This window comes from Dermacentor variabilis, chromosome 1 (genome assembly GCF_050947875.1).
Source record: "Dermacentor variabilis isolate Ectoservices chromosome 1, ASM5094787v1, whole genome shotgun sequence".
Taxonomy (NCBI): Eukaryota; Metazoa; Arthropoda; class Arachnida; order Ixodida; family Ixodidae; genus Dermacentor; species Dermacentor variabilis.
Window position 1 is genome coordinate 33453118 of NC_134568.1, and position 27129 is coordinate 33480246.

The following is a 27129-nucleotide window of genomic DNA, read 5'->3' on the forward strand; positions in this document are numbered from 1 at the left end:
ATTCGAAATCCCACAGGTAACGCCGGAAGAAGTAAAGAAAGCCTTGGGAGATATGCAAAGGGGGAAGGCAGCTAGGAAGGATCAGGTAACAGCAGATTTGTTGAAGGATGGTGGACAGATTGTTCTAGAGAAACTGGCCACCCTGTATACGCAATGCCTCATGACTTCGAGCGTACTGGAATCTTGGAAGAACACTCACATAATCCTAATCCGTAAAAAAGGGGACGCCAAAGACTTGAAAAATTATAGACCGATCAGCTTACTGTCAGTTGCCTAGAAACTATTTACTAAGGTAATCGCAAATAGAATCAGGAACACCTTAGACTTCTATCAAGCAAAGGACCAGGCACGATTCTGTAAAGGCTACTCAAGAATACACCATATTCACACTATCAATCAGGTGATAGAGAAATGTGTGGAATATAACCAACCCTTATATATAGCTTTCATTGATTACGAGAAAGCGTTTGATTCTGTCGAAACCTTAGCAATCATGGAGGCATTACGGAACCAAGGTGTAGACGAGCCGTATGTAAAAATACTGAAAGATATCTATAGCGGCTCCACAGCCACCGTAGTACTCCATAAAGAAAGCAACAAAATCCCAATAAAGAAAGGCGTCAGGCAGGGAGATATGATCTCTCCAATGCTATTCACAGCGTGTTTACAGGAGGTATTCAGAGACCTGGATTGGGAAGAATTGGGGATAAAAGTTGATGGAGAATACCTTAGTAACTTGCGATTCGCTGATGATATTGCCTTGCTTAGTAACTCAGGGGACCAATTGCAATGCATGCTCACTGACCTGGAGAGGCAAAGCAGAAAAGTGGGTCTAAAAATTAATCTGCAGAAAACTAAAGTAATGTTTAACAGTCTCGGAAGAGAACAGCTACTTACAATAGGTAGCGAGGCACTGGAAGTGGTAAAGGAATACATCTACTTAGGGCAGGTAGTGACGGCGGATCCGGATCATGAGACGGAAATGATCAGAAGAATAAGAATGGGCTGGGGTGCGTTTGGCAGGCATTCTCAGATCATGAACAGCAGGTTGCCATTATCCCTCAAGAGAAAAGTGTATAATAGCTGTGTCTTACCAGTACTCGCCTACGGGGCAGAAACCTGGAGGCTTACAAAAAGGGTTCTACTCAAATTGTGGATGACGCAACGAGCTATGGAAAGAAGAATGATAGGTGTAACGTTAAGGGATAAGAAAATAGCAGATTGGGTGAGGGAACAAACGCGAGTTAATGACATCTTAGTTGAAATTAAGAAAAAGAAATGGGGGGGGGCATGGGCAGGACATGTAATGAGGAGGGAAGATAACCGATGGTCATTAAGGGTTATGGACTGTATTCCAAGGGAAGGGAAGCGTAGCAGGGGGCGGCAGGAAGTTAGGTGCGCGGATGAGATTAAGAAGTTTGTAGGGACAACATGGCCACAATTAGTACATGACCGGGATTGTTGGAGAAGTATGGGAGAGCCCTTTGCCCTGCAGTGGGCGTAACCAGGCTGATGATGATGATGACCCCATACCAGAGAAAATAGAAAGAAAAACAAACAAAGGAACAGGTGGGGACTAAATCAGACGGCACTGCCTCGGGGCATCAAGACAACGGAAGGATGTGCGCTCTCCCACTCAGCACGGGACCTCAACAAGCTGAATTAACCGGTGACTGGTGACGGACAAAGGGGCCACTGCCAGAACAGCAACATGTACACACCTTCAAACGCCTGGATGTGGTCTCCCCAAGCCCCGTCTTGCTCACGTGTTCTAGCAAGGGCCTAAATTCCGCCAAAAATCTTGCCCAATAGGGCTGCTATTATTAGCGGTATTGGGGCTCGCACTGTCGTAGGAGACGGCAAGTGCATGCGTATACAATTAAAAAATAGATACCGTGTCCCATGACAGTTTCACCTTCCCACTTTCGATATGCTTCACCGGAATACTTCGCGTATACTTCACCATGTAGCACTACTGTATAGGGTCCTGAATATTTCACTGCCTGTTCGAAAAAAGATTTTGTGCTCACCACTGCACTGGTCTTGCTCAAATTTTGCAGAAAGATCGCATTTTGGAGTCTATGTCGTTTAGTACAACAGTTGGCAGAGTTAATTGGCTCGTTTTTAAAAAGAAAGTGCAAATTTACCTTCGCCTATAGGGATGCGAGTTGCTGTTGCGACTGCGCAAGCATAAATTTGTGTCACCACGTGCTGCAGAAAGGAGCGTTTCAGGGAGGGCAATCACGTTCCCGGAACTTCAGGTCGATGGCTGCGCTGTATTGGTTCAGGAAATCCATGCCGAGAATTACGTCTCTTGAACACTGTTGGAGGATAACGAAGGTGGCAGAGTAGGTGCGGTCATTAGTGGTCATTCGTGCCGTGCAGATTCCAGTTGGTGTGATCAGGTGTCCTCCAGCTGTCCGGATTTGAGGGCCTTCCCATACAGTCTTTCTTCAACTGGGCGGCAAGGGGTCCGCTCTTGTCTCCACTAAGGCGGTGACTGTGTGGTTATCGAGAAGCACGTCGAGGTCGGTGGTTCTATGTCTTGCGTTGCAGTTAGGTCTTTTCATTGCGTCATGGCTGCGTCGTGCTGACGTGTAGCTGGAACGTAGCGTCGTCAGGTCTTCTTTCGTTGGCGTATTTTTTGCTTCTAGGCTTTGTCGGGATGGCAGCAGCTCATTGATATATCGTCGACATAGACTTTTCGCATGTTTGTCAGTGGCGGAGGATCTTCGTCAGTTTGATGAACAGCAACCACACCTCCATGATGAGCTTTTCAGGAAGAGGTCCGTATTTCGGTAGCAATCCTTGCTTCCTACGGCTAGCTCGCTGGTCCTTGGCGACGCTGGTGTTGTCCTCGAGTTTCGGGCTTGGATCACGGCTTTGCGGGGGAGTTTGGTACATGAATGTACTAACACCTCCACCCACCGGATGTCACGTAGTAGTGACGGTAAAGAACACATTAGCAATACTGTCAATGATGAAACTAATTTTTATTAGGCGCACCTGTGCCCACAAAAACAGGCTTCACTTAAAGCACAATTATAGTGGCCAACACAGTCGACAATCGTCTCAATCTGCTCAGTGGATCAAGCGCATCAGCTTTTATGCATCAGTCATCGAAGGTTCCAGAGCAATTGCTGGTGCCCGCGCGTCTTCCAGAAAGTTCCACACCATTTGGGTCGCGCAAACATGAAATCAGATTACACAAGGTTCGGGGACAACAGACAGCGAATAGAACCATCGATAACATTTGAGAAACTTATGACACATGCAGGCACATCCTGCACTGTACGATAACATTTGTTAGGTGGTGGAAAGCGGTAACCCGACAAAGATAAAGAAGAACACATGTCAATATTCTGTTGGGAAATGTCTGTACATTTGTGCATTTGTGTTTCTCAAATTTTCACCCCAGCGTGTTAGCATTCAATAGACTAGGTGGACACTACTTGACGTGAATAATAGGTTAGAATAGAGCAACTCTAGGCTAAAATAAAGAATATTAAAAGTAACTTGCACAGTTAGTAGCAGTATGTGTGCTTGGCATGCATGCTAACCATGACGCTGCAATTGGCTAGCTGTGGTTTCTTGGCGTATGTGCACAACTTGAAAAACTATGCGCTTTGTAATACCCGGATGGCTTTGCATTTGTACCAAAGTTCAGCAGTAGTAAACATGCTGTCTCTACAGTGGACTTTCACGACTTGCGAAGCACAATAAGGTCTGAATGGCGCTACGAAGCTTAGAGGTTTAGGAGGATATATATATAAGCTTGTTTCTCAAAGGCTCACCAGACGCTTAGACTGATACACGGGCATATATGGGACAATTTACTAGCAATTCTATTGAGGAGGAGTCCCATGTTTGAGGAGCCCTGCGCGTTGTGCCAGCTGCTGTGGTTGACCCACAATGATCCGCGCCATCTGCCGAGAGATATATAAACCACGACCAAAAAAATCGTCAGTGCGGCAGCCTCGTTCAGACACCTTCTCTGTTATTCCACCGTGGCCACGGCTGCCAGCGGATCTGCATGCGAGAGTGCCGGTTCGAGGTGGCGAGATAATTAAAATGGCGGTGGTGGTAGCTTTTATTAATGCTGTTTCGAACCTGTGGTCATGGCAAAAAGTCAGGAAATTAGACGGTGAAGGTTTTTTGGGTCTGAAACTTCAGACGTTATTATATATGGACCCCAGTGGTGCCACGAAGGTGTCCGAATTACCAGGCATGTCCGAAAAACCGGGTGTCCGGAAAATTGGTCCTTGACTGTATACCCATATCTTGATGTGTTCTCACAAAATATTACTGTTGTCATTCTGCGCATCGTTTACATTGACAGGAAAAACAATACATGTTTATTATCCAATCAAGGAAGCTATTTGTAATGTATTGTGCTTTGTTTCAGGAGATAATTCCTTTCATTGAAAAGAATTGGGAAAATATGACAACGGTCCCACGAAGAGTAAAGCAAACCTGGCACACAACTGTTTACAAGACCATGGTCAGTTCATATATGCCTACTTTCATGTTAATCCATGCATTGCCTTCTTTCTGTCGTTGTTTTCCTTTGTGCTTCGTTATTCGTCTATCCCTTTTTCTGTTTCAGGAATGTGCTGTAAGTAGTTACTTGTAGTTTTCGGCCACTTTTTTTGTTATTCAATGTTAAGTAAAATGGCGGAGCAAGTGGTCACAGGTTTGGCCCCCATTCACAGCAGTCGCATCCTTGTAAGGTTGAAGTACAAGAATACCCATTTATTCATTTACACATACTGCTGTCTTGGGAATGAAACAGTCAGGGTGAACACAAGAGTAACAGAAATTGAAATCGTATATGATGGTAATTAAAACATAAAGGAAGAATATGTTATAGAAATATGCCAGAATAAGGTAAACATTAATACCAAGACATGAACCACTAGCATACAACTTCTCGTACAAACACTGAATAGCAAATATGTAAGTGAACTGTCCTGCTTGTTCTGCCGTTCACCGCCTTTAGAGAAAGAAGAGTGATTAAAACAGTAGGTATGCGAAATAATCAGTGCAGTGTTTCGTGAGCAAGTATGACATGTCGTGGTGCAGATGAGGCTGTCTACAAAATTGGCATGTCTATGGCAGAGGATGGATAAATGACCATCACAAGGATGGCTTAGTGGGCTAGTTGGTAAAGCATCGTAAATGTTTAACAGCGCACAGAGATGGCGACAGCGAAAAGAACAACAGGAAACAGCATTAAACTACATCTTAGCGCTGTGTCCAGGGGTGCGATCGGAGATCATTGTTTGGCGCGTTTGTTCGGTCACTGGTGCGCACGATTGGCCTACTCCGTTCTGATGTTGCTAGCCGTGGGGTGCGGCCACGTTTTTGGTGACGTCAAAAAAATGACACGCTCCTGTCAATCATCTTGCAACCGAGCACGTCGTCTGCTAGGTGCTGAACCCGACGGGAGTTGGGAAGTTTGAAGTGATCACATGCTTGTACAAGACTGGCTTCGCATGGCGCGTCTGGTGGATTAGATTGGATCCAAACGGCGTCTTCGATCACGGATTGGCACGTTGGGATTCAATCCATAGTTTAATTCAAGAAAATGGCGCTTGCAATGGGAACTTCGTTTGTTGCATTGGCCTTGCTTGAGGAGGAACGAGAGCAGTGGAGGTGCAAAATGCGTTTATAAAGAAATGGTAGAAAGCGAATTCTGGCGTCGCTTTTGTTTCTTGAAACAAATAGCATGTTGGTTGTGTGGCGAACTCGACCCCACCATCGGGTGCCAGTGAGCCACTAGCATGTTGTTGCCTCTTGAAAAGTGTGCCACTGTTCCCGCCATTTCTCTTTTCTTTTTTTTTTCCTCGCTGTGCACGACACCACCACCACCTAGAGACAATGCTGAGAAACTAATAGTTATAAATTGTAGTAGTCACACATATTACTATTTGAAAACGTGTTTAAGCTTGAGAAGAAAAAATACATTTTTTAGATAAAGATTTCATTCATTGGAAGACAAGAAACGTTTCGTTTTGTAGCATGCAAGCAGACGACAAATGAGGGAAGTAAACTTCTGGGGAGTTCACCGCTTGCCGATTGGCTGCTCTCTCCGCCCCGTTCTCACAAATTTTGCATACTGCCACTTTGTGACGTTGCAGCAATAAAACAGGATGCGTATCGAACAAAGATATCCGATCGCGCCCCTGTTCTTCTCTCTGTCGCCCTCTGTGTGCGCTGTTAACCATTTAAGATTAATGATCTTGTTCAACGTGACAAGGCATTCCTCTGAACTAGAGACTGTAGGGAGAGATTATGAGCACACAGTAATTGTAAGAATTACTGAAATAATGAGCATATCAATTGAAGATAAATCTGATTGCCTTCTTTTAGAGCCACTCTAGTTTTATGTTAAAAGAATGGCAAGATTTCGATGTGCTTTAAGGACTCGGAGTCATCAAAATTCAACTGAAGCCCTCTAGTGTACTTCTTTTTTACTCAGAGCTTGTGTAGAGCTCTTTGATGCAAAGCCTTATCAAGAAGAAATAAGGGGAACATCGGCCAAGAAAAAATTGTGAACAAGGCTCCCATGTGGCAGCCGAAATGTCTTTTAATTTCTCACTAAAAATTTTTTTCTTGGTCAGTGTTTCCTTTTTTTTGTCACGCCTCTTCCCGACCAGACAGGGTTCCGTAAAACCCTGGATTTCAAAACGTTATCAAGGTTGGAAGAAATTGCAACTTAACTTTAATTGGGTGTTTTATTGACCATTACATACCATGAAACCAAGTCTATGGGCAATCAGCGCTGAAACTTCATGCACCAGCAGCAGCACCATAACACACATCCTACCAAGCGGAGTAAATAGTAGTTTTGAGTTGCACATGCTGTGATTTCATGTTAGCAAATTCACCGTTCATTTTAAGCATGTGTCCAGCTTGTGACCTGATGTGGTACTGGTGTGCTAGAATGTAGGAGTGCATACACTCCTTGCAATGCGCACAGCTGTGGGCAGAGCTTGGCTGGACGCAACAGGCTAAAGCAAACGTAATAAGTTCAAAATGTGCCATTTTCATGGCCTCCCTACCAGATGGTGGCAGCATATTTCAGTTGCGTACTCAAAGTCCTGTGGCAGCTTTTTGCCAGTGCTGGTTCCCCACTGCCAAGCTTCTTATGATTTCCAATTTTCTTGGTCATTTCTACCCACTGGGCTTATTGCACTTGTCTTCCTGGCTGCAGGTTTTGTTTATGTGCTTGTGGTGACTATAACCATAGAAAATAGCTCCATGCCAAGGTTGTAATTGTATCTTGTGATTTATGGTATGTGATGGTACTGATAGTACTATGTGTATGCAAAAATGGACACAAGAAGAACAAAATGGGCAACAGAAAATGTTCCTTTTGCTTTGTTTCTAACCTGCAAAGAGGAGGCATGCCAATCAAAGTTGTGATCTTGAAAATCATTAGCCCAGTAGTATATTTCACGTACTCTAGTCTAAATGAGCATCATCATCAGCCTAGTTATGTCTGCTGCATATACTGTTTAAGAGAGGAAATGAGTGTGGCCAATATTGTAATTGATATTAAGAGGAGGAAGCGGAGTTGGGCAGGCCATGCAATGTGTAGGGCAGATAACAGCTGGTATTATTATAAGTTACAGAATTGGTGCCAAGAGAAGGGAAAGTTTAGTCAAAGACGGCAGAGAGCGAACTTGTGTGCTCAATTTAAGAAACTTGCAGGCATCAAGTTCTTCTTGTATTGGCACTCTTAGTGACTTGGAACTGGTAATTTTTGTCTATCATTTAGAAAGATGATCTTGGGTGTTTGTTATCGTTCTCCATCTAGCAGCAATAATTTTGTTAATGACCTTCATTATGCTATTAATTCAATCAGAGTATGTTATCTAAACGTTCCTATAGTACTGGCTGGTGATATTAATTACCCGAATATTGTTTTGCCAACTGTTTTTTTATGCTCAAGTTTGTTTTCTACAGAGCGCAGCAAGTTTTTGAGCCTTTGTTATGATTTAAACTTCAAACAAGTTGTCACCAAATCAACCCGGATAACGTCATCTACTTCAAGTGTATTAGACCTTTTCCTTGCTACAGCACCTTATGTTATGTAGCTCTGTTGATTACCTTCCGAATCTGAGTGACGATGCCCTTCTTTATTTCACACTGAATGTGCCAGTTAAGCATCATAGAAATCATATGGAACATATCCGAGATTATGGAGCTGCTGACTTTGACACTATTAATTGCAAGTTGTATTCATAAACGAAATCTTACTGAACACCAGGTAGAAGTCGTTTAGAGACAAAGTTGCATCACTCACAGAAGCCTTTTCTCTAGGTACTCTTCTCTTTCTCATTTTCATTAATGACTTGCCCACAAACATAATGTCTTCTATCACTAATTTCCCCAATGACTGTCATTTATAGACAAATTAATGGTAACTTGAATTTAGTTATCCTGTAGTCAGTCTGATATTAACCGAGTTTATGAGTAGTGCCAGTTATGGAACATGAAATTGAACATTAACAAATGCAAATATATGCATGTTTGTTGACGACGTATTAATCACCCAACATTAACAACACTGATTTGGAATCTGTACTCATACAAGTACCTTGGCATGCACAACTCGTATAAGTTATGGAGGAAAGGGAACCTACGAGCCCGATTTGGTAAAAGCATCACACGCATAATGCGAAGACGGGGGTTCGTATCCCACCTGCGGCCAGTTATTTTTTCATCCACTTTCATTTCCATTAATTTATCATTTCTTTAACTCAATTAGTGAGTACAAGTAATTTCTCCTATGTTGTCCTTGGTGTCTGTGTTTGCTGTCTTATGATATTATTGAAGAAAACTCACATTGATTGCATAACTAGCAATGCCAGTCGCATGTTTGGTTACCTCCACACAAATATTTCTCAGGGCCCTGTATCTCTCAAGTTGCACCTTTATAAAACATTAGTGCAAACTAAACTAGAATATGCAGCAGCTATATGGAATCCTGGTCTTGAACCACTCATAGCTGAGTTAGAGGCAGTAGAAAATCGTGCATCATGTTCCATTTTTCCAACTATAATCACACTGTTATTGTTGCAGATATGAAAGTCACACTTTCCATACCCTAGCCCTTCTCATCTTCAAAAAGTTTTCCACCTTTGTTTATTTTATAAGATTTATCCTAACAATCCAGTCCTAAGGATAGGCTACTAATGAAACCGTCCTACAGTTCCACATGCATTGATCACCATCATAAAGTAGATATTCCATGTTCAAACACTAAATGTTACAATGACTCATTTATTCCCAGTACATCTTCCTGTTGGAATCGTCTTCTGCACAATGTTGTGACCATTAGAGATAGTATTAATGCTTTTGAAGTGCTACTATGAATCTTCTTTGTCAAAAACTATCAAACTGTTGCACCATTCCTGTTATGATAATTGTAGTGTTTCTGTTGTTGCGGCTGTTGTATTGCATTTATTAACATTGTGCCCACTCCCCTCTCTGATGCCCTAGGGCATTGAGGGTGATTGAATGAATAAATAAATAAATGAGGTAGGGGCCAGCTGGTGCACAACAGGTAATTGAAAATCGCTGGGAGATGCCTTAGTACTGCAGTTGACTAAATATGCATACATCGATGCATCGTAATGCTGTTGTAGCAACCAAGTAATCTTAAACTTCCTTCTTTCTTCTTCAAGATACTTTTGCACCAAGGGGACATGCTGTAATAATTCTTATACTGACGGTCATAGTGTCACAGTAGTAGCTTCCACTTACAAGCTGACTGCTTTAAGCACTCATTCATACTGCAGCGACTGGCACTGTGTACTCTTGGCTGAGGTGCAGCTGACGCATTTGGCACACTCATTGTACCCTTGCGCATAGTGATAGAGAAGGTGCTGTCTCTGCACCAGCTATACTGCCAGACATGATGGCATCATGTGCCATCTGACGGCAGCAAGGTGAATGGTCCTGCGCTGGCAAGCATTAAGGAGCTATTCCTGCCTTTGTAAACTGGTTCTGAGAGAACTGAATGTGTCAGAGTGTAAACAAATTTTAAAAACATGCACATGTTTATGATGGGATGGGTTTTTCCAAACCTAACCCTGATCAGCTACCATGGGGCACCATAGCTTCCCAAAGCACATGTGCACCTTACGGACCTTCATGGCACTCAGGTGCAAAACACAACATGCACGTGCAGCAATAACAAAAGAAACATAATGGCTTATTTGGGGGGGAGAAGTTTACTACTAGGACACGCTGGCTTTCGAGATATTTAGTTCTTAGACACAAAAGGCAATGCATGCAAAAGGCAGGCAAACAATATGCTGAGGCATTAACCTTGGTTTCGTGCTGTGGCCTCTGGCATTCATTGTTGCGAAGTTGAAGTCTTTCTTATGGAAGCATTTGGTTCCAACGAGGTTTCCTCATGGTCACATTCTCTCAGACCTACATGTGCACGTGGGCAGTCCCTTTCAAGATCCCCTCAGCTCTAAGTTGAGCCCTTGTTACAGTCAAGAGGGTGCAGGGCTATTCTGCCTTTTCCCTCAACAATAAAAGCAGCCTAGAAATGTTTATCAAAGTTATTTAGTAGCAGATAATGTTTGCAATTAAGCGAACATAATTTTCTTTTGTTTCAGCTGCTGATTTGGAAGAGAAAGATCTGCACACTCTACATCTGTTTTTGCATGTGGCTGTTTTCAAATTCAGCTAATATTTCATCTTGTTTCTCCAAGTACTGCTGTGTTTCTCCTCTTGGCATGCTATCTTGTCATATGTTTTTTTGCCTTCTCTTTCTTTTTCCCCAGACCAAAGACACGGATGTTTTTGTGTGCGAAGAAAAAACAGAATCGGGGGAAGTCACTGATGCCCATCCATATTTTGGGCTCATCCTGACGGTAAGGGTCCATCCATGACTTTCAGGATGGAAATGCTTGCACGTGTAGTCAACGAGGTTTTATCTGTGTTCTGAGAAAACCTCATTGAAGCATGGTGAGCGTGGGCCAGAAAGTGTCTTTCCCCATGGATCAGATTAAGGAAAACTGTCCAACTGTTTCAGTCCAGAATTGTACAGTTAACCGTTTTGATCTAGAGACTGGCCCTGTGCCGACTGAGCCATGCACTCATTACCATCACCTTGTGCTTGCAGGAGCTAACCCTGCTGGCATTGTATCATTTTGTATCAGTTTGTAACATGCATTGTCCTGGGCATTTTGGTCACGTGCAGGAAACAACATGATTACAAGTGGTGTAGTTTTTTTTTTTTGTAGTTGTGTGCGCACTTGCGATCCATGCACTTTCAACGGTGGTTTCTACTGGCATAGTATGCATGCTTGCTGCTCATGATGTCAGTACAGGAGCAACATTTGAGGTGCAGGCATCTTTTGAAGCTGTCTTTAAACAATGTTTGTGACTTGACCTTCTGTTCTGCCCTTGGAACAGTAGGTATAACTTTAAAAGGAGAGCAGAAAATGTTGTTCTGGAAGTTGCGTGTTAGAATTTGCTATCAGGTTCACTGTAAAAGGGCTTATTGTGTGTGCTATTGGGGTGCCAGAAGAAAGGTGGCCATGCTTGGCATGTCAGGGAGATGATTGGGCTGCATGTTCCCCACATGCCCGTCAGGTAGAAAATGCACGATTTAGACAGTGAGTACTCAAAGGAAGCAGTCACAAAACTTGATGCAGCGTTGGCAATGCACTTATAGCTATTTGAAAGGGACACTAATGAGAAACACTAAAATCTGTTTAGACTGTTTAATTTTCTTTAAAAACTGTATTCTCACTAATTTTGTGGTGTTGATTATTAGAAGAGAAAATGAAGTTCAATGTTAAATTTTTTGTATTTCACACTGAAACCTCAGCGCTGGCACGCCAATGTGATTTCACAAATTTTTAATTTTTTTTTTCATATTTGAGCCGTTGTGGCTCAGTAAAAGTTCTTGAAACTTCCCAACTTTGTTGCTTGGCAGCCTTAGAATACAATGTAGTCTCAGGGTGTCTACCAACCGGGAAAACTGGGAATTCTCAGGAATATTGAGTAATCTGGAAAAACTCGGGGAGAACTCCGGGAACTTGTGCCTCTATCAGGGAAAATTATCTGTAATCTTATTGAAAGGGTCGAAAGTCGCGGTAATGCTGGCTTGAGTAACAGACAGGAATCGTAATGAATCGTCCTTGACGCCCTTTCATCGGCTGGAGGAGTTGCCAGTGCACAGTCAACGAACGACTTTCTGGATTCCCGATAATTAGGACGACTTCGTGGCACCACCACGTACGTACCCCATAGAGTCAATGTATCAGAACGTCTGAAATTTTGGACGCAAGAACTCTTCACCGTTCGATTTTCCGGACGTTTTGCCGTGACCGCAAGTCCGAAACGGCATTAATCAGAGCCACCACCGCTGCCATCTTGATTACCTCGCCGCCTCGGACCGACGCTCTCACAAACAGATCCGCTGGCAGCCGTATCCACCACTGTGGCAACGCTAGGCCTACCTGCTTCGACGTTTGCTATGAAGCTTCTTGCCTTTGGGTGCCGTGTTTTTTATTGAAAAAATTCGCAGGTGTCAGCAATGGCACGGACTCCGCATTTGTGGTCCTCGCGATTGGCTTAGAAGCTTGGAAAGAACGTGGCGTTACATAACGCTGGTTCCCGAAAGTCAGCTTCGCCTCTGTACAGAAGTGTTACTAGGCGAAGCATACACAAAAGTATTGCAGTGAAGCATAACAAGCGTGGCAAGGGGTTATTTCCACGGGACACAGTATGCATTCCTTAATTATACACGCGTGCACCCGGTAATTCCTGTCGCAGTAAGAGCACCGGTATGCCTAATACGTGTACAGACAGGCCTTCAGAGCGTTTTCGAATGTGCCTGTGGTGGTTTGAGCCCTTAAGAGCAGTAAATGACCTGCATTTATTTTTTCCAACTGGCCGATTTTTCGGACGTTTTCGCGGCCCCTAGGGAGTCCGAAAAATTGGACGTTGACTGTACAACTAAGAGGACGCTTCAAATGGTCTGTGAACGTACGGCGGAAGGACAACAACAACAGAAGGGACCTACGCATTGAGGAATCAACGGGAAAGGAAGCGTGCTGCCGCCGTTTTGAAGGAGCTTGAGCTATCTTTACTGAAAAAAAAAAAAGCTAGACCTAAAGAGACGCGGTCAAAATCGATGACATCACACCGAGCTGATGCGGGAACTTCAAAGAAGCGTCACCACCTGTCTTGTTCTTGTGACATTTCTTGCTTGCCAAACCTTTTCTCATGGTAAGAGTGTCTTTTTTTTTTGTATTTTACACTAATAAAGCTGTATTAGTAAGTTATGCTTTCGTACCCACCGTGGTTGCTCGCTATGGTGTTGGGCTGCTGAGCACGAGGTCGTGGGATCGAATCCCGGCATTTCGATGGGGGCGAAATGCGAAAACACCCGTGTACTTAGATTTAGGTGCACATTAAAGAACTCCATGTGGTCAAAATTTCCGGAGTCCTCCGCTACGGCGTGCCTCATAATCAGAAAGTGGTTTTGGGCACGTAAAGCTCCATAATATTTTAGTAATGCTTTTGTTGCAGTAAAACTGCCACTCTTGCCATTGGATGTTGTTTGATAAGCCAGAAGTAGTTACAGAAATATAATAACAGGTAGTAACACCGCCCTTAAGGGTCCCTGAAACGGTTCGGGCAAATTTTATAGACATGTAGTGCACAGCTACAGTTAATCATTTGCACCAAAATTTGTGTGAAGCATCTCATATTTAGAGAGCTAAGGAGGATTACAAGTTACCCTCCTCCATAGCCATGCATTTTCTCCTCAACTCGTTCGCCGAGTGATAGGGGCTAAGCTCCACCTTCACTCGCTCTGCGTTATGATGGCACGTCGTGTCGTCTACTTCCGGTTGTCTAGGAGCAAACGCACGAAGTCTCTCCATCCTCTCCGCCAGACAATTGGTAGTCGACTCTAAGCGAGAGCTGTCGAGCTAGTAGCGAGCAGCGAAGCGTTGCGAGCATTCTGTCGCAGCACCGAGCGTGTCTGGTATTCCGGTAACCACAGGCAAGATGGGCATTTCAGCGGATGGGTGGAGGCATAAACTCAAGCTGACGAAGGAGCTTTAGTGTAGACTTACGTGAGCGGCCTGATCGGTCTGCATGGTCCAGTCACCTGGTGGCGTAGAGCTTAAGCAGCTAAGCAAAGAGCTAATATTCCTCTAACCATGTGTAAAACATTTCAAACATTTACAAAAACAATGTGTTCACGATTGTGCTCCTCATAAAAATATACACCAGCAGCAAAGTAGAATACACTTCGTTGCAGCTGCTGTGTTTGGTTGAGCTCTTGCCACCAGATGGCTGCACCGTGCAGACCATTCACGTTTGCGCCTCTGCTCATCCCGTAAAACAGCACGGTCAAATGGCTAGGCCCAGTCTGCTTGCGCTTGCGTATACCCGAATACTGGATCCGCAAAACACTTTTGTGGTAGTAATCCTCCGGTGTAAAGTGATGGCCACAAACACTCAAATCCTGGCTCCTGGCGCCGATTGGATAGTGACAGCCCGATGCGCTGCAGCCACTCTGCTCGTCGGCTGCCTTGCAGAGGGACGCAGTGTAGCAGCTTGACATATTGCCATTTGCTACGTTTGTGGCCCACAACGTAAGAAGGGCGAACCATGGTGCTTGCAAAAATAAAGATCGAGATCAACACTGACTGCGGAGCTCTCTTCAACACGGAGCACGTTGTAACACAAGCAGACGACACTTGCTTTGTACCGGAAGTGCTTAAGTGTAGTGAGAAATTGTCCTTGGACATTCTCTTTCAGTTACTCTCTTTTTATAGAAACAAATTAACTAACATTCCAATGAACCATGGTGCTTGCGAAAATAAAGATCAAGATCAACACTGACTGCGGAGCTCTCTTCAACACGGAGCACGTTGTAACACAAGCAGACGACACTTGCTTTGTACCGGAAGTGCTTAAGTGTAGTGAGGAATTGGCCTTGGACATTCTCTTTCAGTTACTCTCTTTTTATAGAAACAAATTAACTAACATTCCAATTATTACGAACAACATTTGTTCACCATAAAGTTAGAAAAATTATCGATGAGGTGCCCTGGGCAGCCAATCGGATAGCACGCCCTACTGTCATCATTAGGGCAACTTGCGTTAAATGGTCAGGGGTGGCTGAAAATTCAGCCAAGGGACATGCTGTGATCGGTAGCAATGTGCATTTTTAAAACCTTATAATAAATTACAGGCTTTACGCGGAGCACTTAGATGCGTCAATTAATGATCAGGAGGACCTACCCTAACGACTCAGTACATTTGTACAAAATCTTCAAAATCGTTTCAGGGTCGCTTTAATTTTTTGCACCAGCTTGCTGTAATGTCACAAGTTTTCACACTGTCCACTTTTGTCTAGTTAATTGGTCATTGGTAAAGAAGGACTCCACTGTGTTTTGGAGCTATGAAATACTCAACTTCGCAAGTTTCAAGTGCTCTTCGTGAGCCAGAATGAAGCAAATGCGAGAAAATGCATTGAAATCTGCAACATCACATAGATGTGGCGGCGCTGATGTTTTCGCACAGAGTTGAAGAATGAAAGAGCATAACCTTCATTTATTGCCCTATAATTAATCTTTTTCCCCATGAAATGAATAAAAACAGCTTTCTAACATTTTGCCAGTCAAGACTGATTTAGTGTTGCCCTTCATTGAGTCTCACTCATCATTACGAGAAAATGGCCATTTTTCAGGGGTCCAAGAAGAAAATTTTTTGTCGCCACAAACAACACTTTAACATATAATGCTGCTTTATAAATTTAGAAAACTAATTGGTGCTTTCAAATTCACAAGTTGCAAGAAATACATTTTTCATAAATTCAGAATATGCATTTCACAGATGTGTGCTCCAAGAACACTTTTGTAAAATAATAATTATAATGACTGGCACACAACTGTTCTTTAGGTACAAAACACAAAAAGGTTAGCCTTGCCAGTGCTCATTCCATGCAATGAAGCTGTTTCTCTAACTCGTGAGGCAAAGGTAGAAAATCCATTTCTGGCACCAAATGTTTGTTTTTTTGTTCGATTTTGCACTCATATATCTTAGCTTGCAGTTTCAATTCTTTTGCACCTTCCTGGGATGGTGTTGAACTTCTGGTACTGGTTTGAAAGCTCGCGATTTTACCCTCGAATCCCAGCAACTGCCGGATGGGCTCAGTTCTGAACTGGCCAAAGTTGGCACTTCGCTAAAACTGCAACTGTTCTAGACTTTCTGAAAATGCCCTGTTCTGCATGTTCGACATGTAGCAGACCTTTCAAGCTGCACTTGAGGGAAATAAAACTGCTCAGACGTAAAACGTAAACTTATCGGCAGATGGCTGCTCACTATTTCTTCCAATAATCACCCATCAGCACTGCAAATAACACATCTTCGTTAGGAAACAACTCTTCGTTTCCTATCACTACAAACATGGTGTTTGCCAGAAAGCACACATCGGCCAGGGGGAAGCCACTCCCTGCTTTGGAGTAACGTGATACGCCGTCTGTGTTTACCAGGGTCCCACTCCCGTGCGATGAGCAGGCGCTGAGCAGTGCGTCTTGTCTTCTTGGACAGCTTAACGACGTCAGTCACAGGACGGTGTTGTTTGGTTCTCTTGGACTCTACATTTTCTTTAATTGCATATATATATATATATATATATATATATATATGCATGCAAGATTGTAAATGTAACGATGTAATTATGTGCTCTCACTTGCTGCTGGTGCTGGGATACAAAAAAGTTAAATGTTTATGGGATCTAATAATGAGGCACACACTTTATTTTTCCAGGTGTAACGAAAAAGAACCACATGAATTTTTGAGAAAATGTGCACACCTCAGTTTACCAAAAGTTGCATAAAATATCATTGGTTTGCCACAGAAACAAAACCAAAACTGATTCTGAAAAGCCCTTTTCCTGGGCTACCTTCTGAATAGCATCATGTATCTGAGAAACAGTTTCGATGTGCTGAAATGGGTGATCAATTGGAATAGTTACGGTAATGAAAGAGTAAAACTTGGTCCTGCATCCAGCTACAGGGCAGCTTCCCAGAACTCTGGACAGTCACTCTGAAAGCACACCTTTTCTTTCAGGATTTAGAAAAGATTGGACCCAACTATGAGAGCCTTGTTCGGGGCAGCCAGGGTCGCAATGTGGATTCACAAGTTTCTTCAGGCAAGCGTTTGAGCCTTCTCATCACTGTTAAAATCTATTGTGAACTTGCTGTTTTGGGGAAATAAATGCACTGTTTTCTCTATCCTCTTTGTTGCATTTCATGCACTCTGTGCAACTATCCTCTCGGTAGACTGCAGTTTTCGCACTGAGAAATAGTGCATGCTTTATATGGTGGTTTACTCCTTGTTTAGCTGTCGTCAGTGTGAAAGCAGTGCTTAGGTGTTATCGGCAAGTTTTTTTACCCTGCCATTACATGGCTCTGCTACCTACTGAAGATACAAGTGAAAAAGCATGTTGAGTATTTCTTGAATTTGCATGGTAACTCTTGGTGCACTAACCCTGGGTGCACTAAATATTTGATAGAAATTGGCTTAGTTTAAGCTAGTATAGTTCTCTTTAGTGTATTAGAATAAATCTTAATGCACAAGCTCGCATAAATTTGGATGAGTGATCCACTGCGATGGCTCAGTGAATATGGCGCCCTACTTCTGTACAGGAGGTTGTGGGTTGGACTTCCAGATTCCGTGGCCGAATTTCAATGGTGAAATGCGAAAATGCTCTTGTATTTAGCTTTAGGTGCACTTTAGAACCCCATGTAGTCATAATTAACCCAGAGCCCTCCACTGTAGCGTCTCTCATAACCTACCTTGCAGTTTCGGGACACTAACCCACAATTTAATTTAATGATGGATAAGCCGTGGCAAGCTCATGTCAGTCAGTATCAATGGACTCTAGGTGAAATGGGTGGGGAAGAAGCCTGACTGGACTGGTGGTGGCTCCCTGTGCTCTTCTAAAAACAAATCTAAACGTGATATGTTCCCAGTGGAGTTGCACATGGCTAACTGATCTGTGGCTTCCTATCCAATTCTCAATGGTGTGCAACGGCTTGAGTGTTTATAGTGTTGGTATTTCTATTTATGTAGAACCACTATGGGAAAATGTAGTTGGGTGCCAATAGTTGATGTGACAGCAATTTCATGTGAGGGCTTCTATGAACTGAGCCACTATTCTTGTTTCCTGCTTTATATTTGTCTTTTGGCAGTAATACCCCTAATTGAATGTTGTTGCTGTTTCCTGTCATTGCACATCCATTCTGTCTTTCTTCTTCTTCTTCTTCTTCTTCTTCTTCATCTTCTGTACTAATTTAGGCTGAAATGTTTGCACCATGTGATAATCTGATTCAATTCATTTGGTCTAATTTACCTGGTTATCTTGCTTTCTTCTTTTCAACCAATTAATTTAGTTTGTTAATAACTGTGATAAAATGCTCTGGCCTCCTTGTTAAAAGAAATATAATTTCTGAATTTTATCATGATGTCTTTTTCTTCTTCCAGGCAACCCTGTTCCTGGTAAAGGTAGAGGCACCAAACGGAAGCTGCCAGGGGAGAGTCAGACTGCAACCTCGGGAAAGAAGAATAAAAGGTAGGCTGGCTGGAATTTTAACAATTCATGAACTCAAGCATTTGTTTGGCAGGGTTGCCCTAATTGTAATAGCAGCTTCAATATTACCTTGGATGTGGGGGTAATGTGTTTTGTTGTTGGATACTCTAATGCACTTCCAGAGGGTACTTCTCACTTTGCTGTTGCCATGTTACTGCGGCTTCTTTGTGCCTAAAACTTGGTCTTAAGGCATCTGTTATTAATGTGAGTGAGTCTGAGAGGTACTTGATAAAATGGAATGGTCTCATCCAGCAGCACCATAAAACATTTTACCTCTTGGGACCTCTTGTTGTTGAGATTGCTGTGTTGTTTTCCCAAGAAACTACATTGGGATATAAGTGTATGATGTAACTCCAGACAATTGCCACGCACCTAGAGCAGTATTTCCTATAGTGGCTTCTGAAAAACCCAAGTGTTCCATGGTTGGCATTTGTTGGGTTCCATGAATCTGTGAATCCACACATTTAAAAATTAAATAGAGCAGTGCACAGGCTGCTGCTGTTTGTTATAACACAATATGGATGAAAAGGCTGGCACTTCTTACTTTTGCCTAGGCAGTAAGCACTGGAACTGTCTGAAATAGAGCAGTTAACTTGAAACTGACCCTGAACGTCAATGAGCTACACATAGACTCTGTGCATATCAGAAAGTATCCACACCCTTTGCACTGATGTATGCAGTGTGCGCAGTTTTGATTCTGCATGACAGATCTTGAGTAACACTTTGATCTATGGACTGTGAATATTCACTGGGTGACTGGATCTGGGCGCCTTCATGTGCTCAGTCTGCTTGGGGCATGCCAGGCTGAAATCTCTGTCGACCTCTGATTTAGAACATTTGCTGGTGATTCCTGTGCCTTACATCCTGGTGTGATGTGCTTAGAGTGTATACCCCTCATTTTTTTTTCCGTTAATGTTTATGCTCTAAATTTTGTGCTTGCATGACAGATCTTCATGTGATGGGGCCGTATCACTTGCCATATTGATCAGATATTTTGAAAGCTGCTGATGACTGTTTTTTAACCTTCTGGCAGGCTGCATTGGCGGCTTCTTTTGTCTGTTTGATTATTTGAGTTTGTTGAGTTTCTGCAGCACCCATTCCTGTGTGGAACATCAGTCAGTAAAGCTGTTGTTTCATATGGCTACAGCTGCAAAAGTAACAGCAAACAATGGCTATTGGGTGTAAAAGCATTTCAAGGATATTTTATCTACAATCATGGTTGCCAGAGTACACCTACCCTTTTCCAAAAAATGATGTCTGGGGGGGGGGGGGGGGGTGAATGTCAGGGATGGTGCAGAAGTAATATTTAATGTTTGCAATTGTTGAGGCCTTATGGCTCACATTGAGATGCGTATTCTCAGACTAGGTGCGAGGTCTGGCTTTTCTATTAAATGAATCCATGCTCAATATAGTTTTGTAGCAAGCATGTACAGCCTTTTGGAATGTCTATTGAGCGTCTTCTGCATGAAATTACTAATATTGCAGCACCTTGGAAAATAGTCCAGATAGCATGGTTGAACTGAAAGATTGTGATACCCCTCTCGTATTGAAGAGCATGCACTTACGTTGCTTCAGTTATTTTTACTCAATTGACTATTAATGAGATACTATATATATAAATATAATTCAGATTTATCCATTGTCATAAGTGCTCTTGATACTAGTTGCATCTGGTTTTGAAAAACAGACTTCAAATGTATTGGCAAAGGATGGGAGAAATTCATACAGTACACATGGTAAAAATAAGCCAGCGGACTGAAGTTCCTGTGTTACAAGGGACTTGAAGTTTTGAAGTTTTCTCGCCTGTATTGGCTCTCCAATGTTGTCCTGGCATGTCAGAAATTTTAGAAAGGACTTTTCAACCACAAGGAGATTTCCGGGTGGTTAATTTGCATTACTGCAGCTTGTGTGTTTTGGCATTTGTATTTCACTGTTTCTGCTGTAGGTAGCTATGCTAATTTCAATTTATACAAATTCCATAGCTAGATTTCAGTTCATTTTAGGTGGTGAGTTGAAAACTGAACTGAACATTGGGCAAATTTAAAACTTGTGCTTGAAGAATGCCATAGAGCACTATTAATGTTTTTCATTTTCTAGTTTATGGCTTTCTGGAATTGTGGGGCTCTAGGTCTAGGCCTTCTGTATCACAATTCTGTTACGGACAAAAACATTATTTAAATTCATAATTTCTCTCATTTTATTTTCATTGTACATAAAAAAAAATTATTCGCAACAGTAGTCAACAAGAATAGGCAACAGTTCGTAATTATATGCGACTTTCGAGTTTCCATGGTTAGTTACTGTTAGAATGATCTACTGCAGTAACTGTTTTCTTTGCATGACATCGTGTGACTGTTGCTACTTTGACCATGAGGTTATGGAAGATAAAAAGTTACAAACACTAGCAACCCTGGAATATTTGCTTGCCTCTCATAAGCAAGGGGCTTAATTGTTATTCATAAATCATGACCACTGTTCTGACCATCATGCACCAGCAAAATCGGGCAAGCTTGTGCACACATAAGATAGAGAAACACTGTCTCGATACTCCATCTGCTTTTGTATTTGCCACGGGATAATTAATGGAATAGTGTGTATTTATGTCTTTCATGTACAGTCAAGCGCCTATGTACGCCTCTGCAACAAGATGACCTGTATAATGGGGTAATTTTGTCCCAGTTCTATTGCGAGCTGTGCAGTGCACGACCTTTACCACGAAGTGACCTGTATAACGAATGACTTTGGAAAACCCATGCACATGGTTATAAAGGCGTTCGACTGTATTGCTGCCATCAATGGTTGGAGAAATAGTCATAGTACAGCTTCTTTCTGGAGCTATCTCTCAGCGACTATCACAACAGCAATATGTTATGCATATATGCAGTGTGTTGGCCATGGTTTATCACATTTTAATTTTATATACCTCAAAGAATTTAACAATTTTATGTTGTCATTGTACCTTCAATGTGTGTTCATGATTGCTGTTGCTGTATTATGCCTGATGGCTTTCATTTCATGTAAAACAGATATTCACGCATTACATATAGTGAGTAAAGCATTTTTGATGTTTCTTTTCTTCAAAGGTAGTTGTGCGAACACTTTCATTGTTTGATTTTTCCCCCAAAATCTGCGACTGCTTGCATTGTCGTCATCTCCTTTGTACAAGTGCATGTATTCCACCCGTGCATTTTAACTTCCAGGCTTCCTGCCATGTTTTTGTGAAGAGTTTCCTTGAAAAAAAAAAAAAAGCTGCTTTGCAAGTTTAAGCAGGGCCGGTTAGTGGCTGTGTTCACAGCTCTACATAGTGGTCCTACTGATTTTACTCTTCAGCGACTTGGTGATGCCCAAGCTACCACCAAATGGCTACCCCCTTGACCATCCCTACAACAAAGATGGCTACCGGTACATCCTCGCGGAGCCCGATCCTCATGCGCCGTTTCGTCAGGAGTTTGACGAAAGTACAGATTGTGCAGGGAAGCCTATTCCAGCGTGGCTCTACCGTAAACTGCAGCCATCGTCTGTGCTGTTGGCTATGCACGACAGAGGTAGGCATTTTGTTTGATGCACTTACATGCTCTATGCAGTCGTGTAATTCTTTGCTAATCTTGCGCTCAAATTGAGGGTACCTGCTTCACAGGGTGGATGTAGAGTTATTCAGTATGTATAAGAGATGTGCAGTTATGAGCAAAGTCTAGCGACAACAGCATCGGGAAAAATTGGAATTTCTTCTAGCATAGCCGTGCAACCTGGAATTGTCTCAATGGATTGCATTGGTCAAGCAGGCACAGGTAGGCTGAAGCACTTAAGGGGATGTGGAACTAAAATCGTAATTTTCACCAGAAAAAAATCTTTTATAATTTTGTTTGTGTTGGATTCCTGAACATATAAGGAAGCTCCTCACCAAGTTTGGTTATTAGAAGTGCGATAGAAAAAAAAAAAGTTTTTTTCCCAGCCATGACACGCGTTTCCCATCGAAAGCACCTGCGAACACCATTTTCAAGATGTTGCCCTAGAGAGGGAGAGGAGCTTAACGCTGAGTCACTTCACTAGTTATAAAGTGTTTTTCGCACTTTCCAGTGATGAGAGACTTTCTGTTGAGAGTATTGAAAAACGCACAAAAAAAGTGAATAATAACGAGTGAAATAAAGGTGCACTTACCACCACAGTGAGTCTGGATTGCCAGCGAAATCGAAACTGAAGCTTCGTTACCCTCCATTTTTCCTGCCGCAGGGTTTTTGTTGCTGTTCGTCATCTTCATATCACTCCAGATTTTTCTGATAGCTCATTGTAGTCGGGAAGTGGTCGGTGCTGTGGTGGACTATGGGCCTGCCACGAAGGCTTCAATGTGGTAAAGCTTTCAGATGCGAAAAAGCATAGCAAAACAGAAGCAGTTGCTGCTGAAAAGCTTTGAGTTTAAGGCGAGGGCCTAAACTATGCAGCAGGGGCATTCGTTTGAGCACTATGGCCTGATGAATAAAATGACATGTTTTGAAATGTTTAAATAGATTTTTCTCAGTTTGCACTTTTTAGCCCATACACACTCTTAGGAAAACTATCTTTCTAAAGCTGCAGTGATGAGTACTGTTTGCGAGTTTGTTTTTCAGCTGAATATATGCAAGGAACAAGATTATGAACATATTTAATTTCTCAATTGCTTCTGTCATGAAAAAAATATAAATTTCTCGATCATAGTAACAACACCAACAAAAAAGTAACTTAGTTTTCAAGTGATGCAGTTCTGGCAGAAAAAGCATAAAATATTAAGCGGCGTCTGTTATCCTATATTATAGGGCATTCAGAAGATATTTATTCAGAAAAATTTTATCTATTTTTATAATTTTTAAAGTTATAACTTTCCTAAGGTTACACAATCATTTGCTGAATGGGACATGCATACTCTTCTTGTCCATTCATGCTAGGGTAATGAAATTTAGATGTTGTAATAACAACAACATGAAGCATCCTGCCAAATTTTTTTTTTTAATCTGCAGGTTGGCTTAAAAGCTGATCTCTTAGCCCCGCACCTCCCCTTAATTTCAAGCTGCATGCCTAGGCTGCAGAAAACATTTTTTTAACAGCATCTGGGGTTTCTAGACTTTTTTGCTTGCAACTGTACTTAAGTCTTGTTTAGCAACTTTTGTTGACGTAAACTAAGTTTTTTAAGGTGATTGTCTGTGCTTTCAGGCAGGTTATGGTGGGTTCATCATCATCGTCATCATCAGCAGCAGCAGCCTATTTTATGTCCACTGCAGGATGAAGGCCTCTCCCCGCGATCTCCAATTACCCCTGTCCCGCGCCAGCCGACTCCAACCAGCACCCGCAAATTTCCTAATTTTTCGCACCACCTAGTCTTCTGTCATCCTCTACTGCGCTTCCCTTCTCTTGGTACCCATTCTGTCACTCTAATGGTCCAGCGGCTATATACTCTATGCATTACATGACCTGCCCAGCGCCATTTTTTTCTTTTCATGTCAATTAGAATGTTGTCTATACCTGTTTGCTCTCTGATCCAAACTGCTCTCTTTCTGTCTCTTAAAGTTATGCCTAGCATTCTTCATTCCATCGCTCTTTGCGCAGTCCTTAACTTGTTCCAAGTTTCTTTGTCAGTCTCGAAGTCTCTGCGCCGTATGTCAGCACCGATAAAATGCACTGATTGTATACCTTCCTTTTCAGTGATAACGGTAAGCTTCCAGTCAGGAGCTCACGATCTCTGTTGTATGCGATCCAACCCACTTTTATTTTCCTGTGAATTTCCTTCTCATGGTCAGGGTTCCCTGTGATTAGTTGACCCAGGTAAACATATTCTTTCACAGACTCTAGAGGCTGACTGGCGATCCTGAATTCTTGTTCCCTTGCCTGGTTATTCATCATTATCTTTGTTGTCTGCATATTAATATTCAACCACACTCTTACACTCTCTGTTAAGGTCCTCAATCATTTGTTGTAACTTGTCTCCAGTGTTGCTGAATAGAACAGTGTCTTCGGCAAACTGAAGGTTGCCGAGATATTCACCGTCGATCCTTTCTCCTTAACCTTCCCGGTTTAATAGCTTGAATGTTTATTCCAAGCTCGTAGTGAATAGCATTGGAGAGATTGTGTCTCCTTGTCTGACCCCTTTCTTTATAGGTATCTTCCTGCTTTTCTTGTGTAGATTTCCAAGATATTTACGTAAGCGTTGGTATCTGGTAAGCTGGTATCTCTACTGAATCAAATGCTTTTTTGCAATCTATGAAAGCCATATAAAGAGGCTTATTGTACTCTGCGGATTTCTCGATAACCTGATTAATGACATGGATGTGATCCATTATAGATAATCCCTTCCTGAAGCCCGCCTGTTCCCTTGGTTGACTAAAGTCCAGTGTTGCTCTTATCCTATTGGATATTATTTTGGTAAGTGTTTTGTATAATACTGGGAGCAAGCTAATGGGCCTATAATTATTCAGTTCTTTATAGTCTCCCTTTTTGTGGATTGGTATAATGTTTGCATTCTTCCAGTTTTCTGGCACCCTTGCAGTTGATAGACACTTCGTACAGAGAGCCACCAGTTTTCCAAGCATTATGTCTGCTCCATCTTTGATTAAATCGACTGTTATTCCATCTTCTCCTGCTGCTTTTCTCCGTTTCATGTATTGCAAGGTCCTTCTCACCTCATCTCATGGTGGGTTAGTCAGATCTAAAAGCATTTCTTGTCTTCATGATAATCTGAATTCTTAGTACTAGTGACCCTCTGCAGGGGCACTCAGTAGCTGCAACATTGTGCCACTTAGTACAAGGTTGTGAGTTCAGTTCCTGGCTGCAGCAGATGCATTCTGATAGGGGCAGAATGCAAGTGTGTTTTTGTGCAGAGCTTCTGGTTCGCAGGTGGTCAGAAGTAATGGAGAGCCCTCTACTACTGCACATTTCATGCATTAAATCCATTATTCAATAAGAAAGTCTTATCACTAGTCCTGGGGTAAAGAGATGCATTTATTAGCTAAAATTCTCCACAGTTTTCTTATATGCTGTCACAAACAGCAGCATCATTTTTGCATGTTCGCATGGTGCAAGATGCACAGCCGTGATCACATATTCAGCATTCTCAACCAGCAGATGCGACTAGAAAAACCACAGAAAAATAGCTTAACTTTTTCCCTACGATGGGAAAAATAGGTGTTTTTTATAGGTTATACCAGATCTTTTTTTTTCTGATGGAACTACTGCACTGAATATTTTATGTAATACATAAACAAAAAAGACAGAATGAATGCACTTTTCATGCATAAAAGTCTTGTTAACGAGATATATGTCATATAAAATATATAAATTGCTAGAATCAAGATTGTGGAATAAAAGTGAGCAATGTTTGTAAAGACATGCTTGTATCTACTAAGAAAAATATGTAACAAGAATTATGGAGAGGTACAAAAAAATGTATTGCCGTCTAATAGACACTTTCCGAAAAAAATCAAAATTTTTAATTGAACAGGTATTCCACTACAAAAATTTAACTGCAAGCACTACAGTTGGGCCTCAGAGTCTAAGTCCGACGAAAAGGCAGCATCCTCAGACTGGCTGCTACTCCATCCATCAATAAGTGAGCCGCAGATGCAGCGGAATCACAAGATCTGCGATCCTTCGAAGTGCGTGCGCTGCTTCTGGAGGCAGCCATTTCTGCTTCCTGCTTTCTGCTTCCTGCTTTGACGATCGCGAAAATTCGGAGTGCATTAAAAAATTACTGCCTCTCCGGAAAAGAACAAACTGCTTAGAAAACAAAAATATAGTTCTCCATCACACCTGATGGCGATAAAGTATGTTCGTGAGCGGCGCGGAAGGTCTTGAAAGCAATGTTTCAAACATTCAATAGCGGGCGGCAATTTTCACTTTCTACTTTGACGATTGCGAAATGTCAAAGCGAGCTCAAAAATCACCGCCTGGTGGGAAAAAAGCAAATTGGTTAGAAAATAAAAATATCATTCTCCTCCTTTGTGTCCGATAGCGCAATGTGTCTGTGAGCGGCATGGAAAGTATCAAAAGTGGCGTTTCAAACTATCATCAGCGGGCTAACGATGCACAGTGGATGTGGTACAAAAAGAGTTAAGATGAGCGTGTCTGTTCCATATTCTAGCTATCTTTACTGCACACTGCCTTTGTTAGTGATTGATTGATTTGTGGGATTTAATGTCCCAAAGCAACACGGGGGCTACGAGTGATACCACAGTAGAGGTCTCCAAATTAACTTTGATCGCCTTGAGTTCTTTAACGTGCGGAGAAATTTAAAAACACCACTGGTACTTTGATTTAGGTTTTTAGGATTTAGGACCTAAATCGAAGTGCATGAGTGTTCTTAAATTTCGCCCTCCTCAAAATGCGGTGACCGTGGCTGGGAATAGAACCTGTGACCTCGTGCTCAGCAGCAGAGTGCCGTAGTCACTGATTCATTGCTGCTGATGCGTTTGTTGGTGAGACAGTCTGAAGAATTTGTTAAATTTTGGTAATTT

The 27129-nt window shown here is 42.3% G+C and overlaps 1 protein-coding gene across 2 annotated transcripts in view; it reads left to right on the forward strand.

Moving 5' to 3' along the window:
* The window catches only part of ash2 (Set1/Ash2 histone methyltransferase complex subunit ash2), a 109105-nt gene that overhangs the window by 18695 nt on the left and 63281 nt on the right, over window positions 1-27129 (forward strand). For both annotated transcript variants that reach the window (XM_075686413.1, XM_075686422.1), the window contains exons 5-9: window positions 4406-4501; window positions 10809-10898; window positions 17131-17212; window positions 18547-18634; window positions 21983-22197. In XM_075686413.1, coding sequence (XP_075542528.1) covers window positions 4406-4501; window positions 10809-10898; window positions 17131-17212; window positions 18547-18634; window positions 21983-22197 — 571 coding nt within the window. The remainder of the gene's footprint in view (window positions 1-4405; window positions 4502-10808; window positions 10899-17130; window positions 17213-18546; window positions 18635-21982; window positions 22198-27129) is intronic.